The sequence below is a fragment of the Pelodiscus sinensis genome, chromosome 1 (genome assembly GCF_049634645.1).
Source record: "Pelodiscus sinensis isolate JC-2024 chromosome 1, ASM4963464v1, whole genome shotgun sequence".
NCBI lineage: Eukaryota > Metazoa > Chordata > Testudines > Trionychidae > Pelodiscus > Pelodiscus sinensis.
This window is the reverse complement of record NC_134711.1, coordinates 329,160,676-329,166,675: the sequence shown is the minus strand read 5'-3', so window position 1 is coordinate 329,166,675 and position 6,000 is coordinate 329,160,676. Positions and strand designations below refer to the sequence as shown.

At 45.9% G+C, this 6,000-nt stretch overlaps 1 protein-coding gene across 1 annotated transcript; it reads left to right on the top strand.

The window, feature by feature from the left end:
* Positions 1–1,225: 1,225 nt before the first annotated feature.
* LOC106732288 (olfactory receptor 52N4-like) lies at positions 1,226–2,206 on the top strand. Its single transcript, XM_014575496.2, has one exon. It carries the CDS (start codon positions 1,235–1,237, stop codon positions 2,204–2,206), a length of 972 nt encoding a protein of 323 aa, XP_014430982.2. The 5' UTR covers positions 1,226–1,234.
* The last annotated feature ends 3,794 nt before the right edge of the window (positions 2,207–6,000 follow it).

Here is a 6,000-nt window from a genome sequence, read left to right as displayed (position 1 = left end):
CTGGTTTCAGACCGCCAAATAAATTGTGGGATCTTCCGACATCTGGAGCACTCTAATAAAATAGCTTTCTCTGTTGCAGGATCTGAAGCCATGATTTTTGCAGTTCAGACCAAAAGTTAAACACTAAAGCCAGGTCGACATTAGACCCAGCAGATCGGTTTACAATACACAACTCCAGCTACGTAGAATGCGTTGCTGGGGTCGGCTTGCCTTGAGCCGAGCCTTGGCGGTTTCCACACAGTAGGAAGCACAGGCTGAGCTGCTGAGGGGGTTCCCCTCAGAAAGGTAGTTCAGGCTGGTCATCTCCTGGGATGATTTAGTTGGTGTTGGACTCAATGACCTTCTGAGGTATCTTCCAACCCTAGAATTCTATGATTCTATGATTCATGTGAGAGTTTTCCCATGTCCTTAATTGTTCCAAAGTGGATTGAGAGAGGCTGTTCTCAGTAGTGACGGATGGCAGAACAAGCAGCAATGGTCTCAAGTTACAGTGGGGGTGGTCTAGATTGGATATTAGGAAAAACTATTTCCCTAGGAGGGTGTGGAAGCACTGGGATGGGTTCCCTAGGGAGGTGGTGGAATCTCCATCCCTAGAGGAGTTTAAGTCTCGGCTTGACAAAGCCCTGGCTGGGATGATTAAGTTGGGGTTGGTCCTGCTTTGGGCAGGGGGCTGGACTTGATGACTCCTGAAATCTATGATTCTATGATTCTGTGATTTACACTGTCATTGCCTGACCCCTCTAGTTCTACAACATCCTATGTGAGAAGGGTATTTTCTGTACGGTTCCCCATTCCACTTTCCTGAATGCCAATAATTTGCTCCATTTCTCTCCATGCTTGCACTGTGAGCAGGATTTCACAGAGCTGCTTACCATGATGCCCAAGCCTCTGTCCTGAGTCCATACAGTTCAATTAAAATCTTTTAAAGTATTTGAGTTCAAATATTCCTCTGAACTGGGCACACGTGTGGCAGCTATTGACGCCAAAGTTCATCTGCCCTTTCACCTGGCTGGGTGAGCTTCCTCCAAGGACTTCTATAGCTTTGACTATGAGCTAAATAATCTGGTGCCATCTGTAAATGTTGCCACTTCAGTGCTTCATCCCTTTTCTAATTTGTTAATTTCTATAAAATATTTTCATTCTAATTGTATATAGTGTGTAACCCTCTTTCTTATGCTTCTTCCCTGACACAGTTACCTTGAGCATCTTTGAGCCCAATCGCTGCATTGAACACATGGTAACGTTCAACCTCACTCCTTCTGTCTCTTCAACATTCATCCTCAATGGCATCCCTGGACTCGAAGCTTCCCACATCTGGATTTCCATCCCTTTTTCTATCATCTACTTTGTCAGCCTCCTTGGAAATTTCACACTTCTGTTTGTGGTAGGCAAAGAGCAGACCCTGCACAAGCCAATGTACCTGCTGCTCTGCATGCTGGCGCTCACAGACATCAGTATGTCCACCTCCGTTGTGCCTAAAGTACTGTGTATATTTTGGTTCAACTGGAAAGACATTACGGTGGGTGGCTGCCTCACCCAGACGTTCTTCCTTCATTCAGTTTCTGTGATGCAGTCAGCCATTCTTGTGACAATGGCCTTCGATCGTTACGTTGCCATATGTAACCCCCTGAGATACAACACAATCCTCAGCAACGCACGGTTAGCTAAGCTAGGGCTAGTGTGTTTGATAAGAGCTGTTCTCTTCATTCTGCCTCTGCCCCTGTTCCTGAAGAGGCTGCCATTCTGTGCCAAGCGAATTATCCCAAACACTTTCTGCGACCACATAGCTGTGGCAAAGCTGTCATGTGGGGACATCACAGTGAACAGCATGTATGCCTTGGTGATAGCATGTCTAGTCATTGGGTTAGATCTGATGCTCATTGTCCTGTCCTACGCTCTGATCATCAGGGCTGTCCTCAGAATCTCCTCCAAGAAAGCCCACCAGAAAGCCCTCAACACCTGCACATCCCACCTGTGTGTGATGCTAATATTTTATATTCCCTGCCTATTCTCCACACTTGCACATCGATTTGGCCAGGGCATTGCTCCCCATGTTCACATCATCATGGCCAACCTGTATTTTCTCATCCCCCCCATGCTCAACCCAATCATCTATGGGGTCAAAACCAAAGAGCTTCGGGAGAAAGTGCAAATATCCACCTGTCAAATGTGCTCTCCTGTGGCCACTGAATTTAAGTCTGCGTGACAAGTGTGGGAATGTTTATTCCCTCATAAATCCATGATGCTCTGTCCCACTTTCGCTCTGCTTAGCAGTATGGAAATTCACATTCTGAGAAATTCCTTGAACCCAATTACTTGACACTCCATCACCAAGCACTGCTCTTACCATTCCTCTGTTCACTATCTCAGACCATCATCTGATCTTTCCCCCCCCCCCACATCTACACACCATGCCAGTTGGCCATTCCTTGACTTCCAAATTCCAGTAAGATACTGCAGCTTTCTGAAGCAAGACAGCTTCCCATTAATCCCTTTGGGTATGTCTACACTGCATGAAATAGCCCAGTATCCCAAAATAGCTACCCCGTGTCTACACAAGCCGCCCATTATTTCAAAATATGTTTTCAAAATAACAGGCGCACTATTTCACCATCCCAGTAAACATTGCATCCCGGTAAACCTTCACCATCCTGGTAAACCGGTTGCATGAGGGATAAGGGATGGCTCAAAATAGTGCATTATTTTGAAATTTGGTGCTGTGTAGACATGCCAAATTTCAAAATAGATTTGAAATAAGATATGCAGTTTGTGAAGCATAAATTGTGTATCTTATTTCGAGTTTAGGGTGCTGTGTAAATGCATCCTATATGAACAGTACAGGGCTCTTAATCAGTTTGGGTTTGTCTGTACAGCAGGGCTTAACTCGAAATAAGCTACGCAAATTGAGCTACATCAATTGCATAGCTCATTTCGAAATAGCTTATTTCAAAATTGGGAGTGTCTGCATGGCACTTATTTAAAAGAGGAGCACTCTTCCTCTGACTTCCCTTACTCCTCATAAAATGAGGGTTACAGGAATCGGAGTAAGAAGTCCTCCAGCTTGACAGTATTTTGACATTATTTCAAAATAACTGCCTGTTGTGTAGACATGGACTAAGATATTTTGAAATAATGTTGCTGTGTAGACTTACCCTTTGACAAAGTAAAGCTACGCTTTCTGGTGGCTAAAGACAAAGGAAGCAATTACATTGCTGAACGTCGTTAACATATGCACAAGTGACTCACTGATCAAATTGTACCTCAGGAAAGAGATCTTGGAGTTATCGTGGACAGTTCTCTGAAAACTTCCACACAGTGTGCAGAGGCGGTCAAAAAGGCAAATAGGATGCTAGGAATTATTAGGAAAGCGATAGAAAATAAGACCCAGAATATCTTACTGCCCCTGTATAAAACTATGGTATGCCCACATCTTGACTACTGTGTACAGATGTGGTCTCCTCACCCCAAAAAAGATATTTTGGCCTTGGAAAGAGTTCAGAAAAGGGCAACTAAAATGATTAGGGGTTTGGAACAGGTCCCATACGAGGAGAGGTTAAAGTGACTGGGACTTTTTAGTTTAGAAAAGAGGAGACAGAGGGGGGATATGATAGAGGTATATAAAAGCATATAAAAGGTATATTAAATCCCCGCTAGTTCGAACTAGGAAGCCTAGTTCGAACTAGCGGGGATTTAAAAATGGCGGCTCCCTGCTTATGCAAATGAAGCCCGGGAAATTCAAATCCCGGGCTTCATTTGCAATTTCGGTATGCCTACATTACCCTCCTATTTCGAATTAGGAGGGTAGTGTAGACATACCCAGAGAGACATGCTTGTCCCTCTCTCTAGCTGCAGAGAACACACCCAGAGAGACAAAAGGGAGAAAGGAAAAAAAAAACCAAATTCCCAGTTTGAAAGTCCCACCTACATTCCTACTGCTCACTCCACCTGGCTAGGTGTAGTTAACCCCTTAATACCCAGGCTGCTGGCTAACCCTCAAAATCATGACACTCCCCCTAACAGAATAACTTCCACTGTAGCAGGACCCAAAATCCTGACCTTTGATCTCACAGGGACCAGATTCCACCGTAGTGTTTAACCTTTGGTTCTGAGCTGCAAAGGCAAAACTCCCAACATGACCAGGCATTCGCCCTAAATCCACAGGTCAGGACTTAAATACATAGCCTGATTTACACTTGCCATGAGCTTCCAGTGACTTCAACAGGAGTCATCCCCTAGCTACAAAAGAGGGGTGAGCTCGTTTGGATTGAAGAACCGACAGGGATGCTGATCATACCTCAAATTCACAAGCTTAGCGGTTTAAAACAATTAGGGAACAAAAGAAGGAAGTGCTGAGGACGGCTGCCTGTGTCCTGGCATGTCTGGGTCTGGAGAGGACGAGAAGCACCAAAAGGCAGTAAAAATAAAAGCCTTCTTTCTGGCTCAAAGGAAACCAAGCATTCTGGAATTCTCCCGAGGAAGCTCTAGGAATGCCCAGTGTATGTGAAGTGATGAGGGAGGAGGGTAGAGAGTTGAACGGACAGTATCCAAATCACAGTGTCATGGAGTCCTGAAACTGGGCAAAATAGGGACTGGACATCCTGCCTAAAGCGCAGACCAAAGAGCTGTCAGAAGTCCTCCTTTGGTGGGGTTGTCACCTTCTTCGGAAATGCAGATCACCTTGCGCAGACTGTCTCGGACACCACCCCACATCTGACCATCCCTCGTTCTGGGAACAACCCCACACCCCGCAGCCTTGTGGCAACATGCAACAGGGAAAACCAGACTTGGCCAAGTGTGCCTTGGGTTCTAACTGGCTGCAATTCATTAATGCCTTCTGACATTTTGAGGTAGAGTTACACCCACTGGCTCCTCTTATTTTTTCATGTCTGCTCTTCCTCAGCAGCATCTCTCTCTCTTTCCCTGCACAGGCTGAGCGGCTGTCCGGGTTCCCTTCACCCCCAGAAAGGCAGTCCAGGCTGGTCTCCCCCTTTTCCCCGGTGCAGGCAGACCCCGAGTTTAACCTGGTCTGAGGTAATAGTTTTGTGAGCTGTCGCTGTGGGGTCTGGCACCTGGTGTTGTTCCTGGGTGATGAGTATCACCGTGTGGCTGTGCTGCACAATGTGGTGATGGAGAGTTAGATGGAGACATGACCAGCACTGGGGATTGTGGGAAGAGAATTAGTTGTACCCAGGCAGGTGAGCAGCACCTGTATGGGTGGGGAGTGCTGGGGATGTGGGTGTATGAAGCGATGTGTGCACAGGAAAATGGCCAGCGATGAGAGACGTGGGGGTTGACAGAGGTTTACAGCAACGGATGAGCCCCGCTGATGGATTTGAGGACAGCGTGTCCATAGACAGGTGGGCACCGTTTCTGAAATTACATTTGTTTTGTTATTATTGGTCTGAGGCCAGACCAAGACTTTTCCTAGGCCAAGCGCATTAGTGGTGTCTTGGGTCTCTTTGCTCTTGGAAGCCACAGAATGGTTGCCTGGATGTCACAACCATTACTCAGTTTTATTTTCAACTGTTGTTGTTATGTAACTTAGACTCATAGAATCCCAGGGTTATAAGAGACCTCAGTAGGTCATTGAGTCCAACCCCTTGCCTAAAACAGGACCAACCCCAACTAAATCATCCCAGCCAGGGCTTTGTCAAGCAGGGACTTAAAAACCTCTGGGGATGGAGATTCCACCTTCTCCCTAGGGAACCCATCCCAGTGCTTCCCCACCCTCCTCGGGAAATAGTTTGTCTTAATATCCAACCTAGACCTTCTTGCATCTCACTGGTGGAAAGAAACATTGAGCTGTGTGTGATGCTGCACCCCGTATTCTTCCTAGAGATATCGATCTGATACGATTACAGCAGAATGATGATAGATTTTATGCCAGTCTGATCAAGTAAGATCTGCTTGGTTATATTTTGCGGCATAGCATTGCCATATTTGTATGAACGTAATGTTTTTCTCGATAAAGATCTGAATAACAACTATGGATCTGAGATA

What these genes read in the sequence shown, in the direction of transcription:
- LOC106732288 (XM_014575496.2), top strand. Translation starts at nt 1,235, where the DNA reads ATGGTAACGTTCAACCTCACTCCTTCTGTCTCTTCAACATTCATCCTC.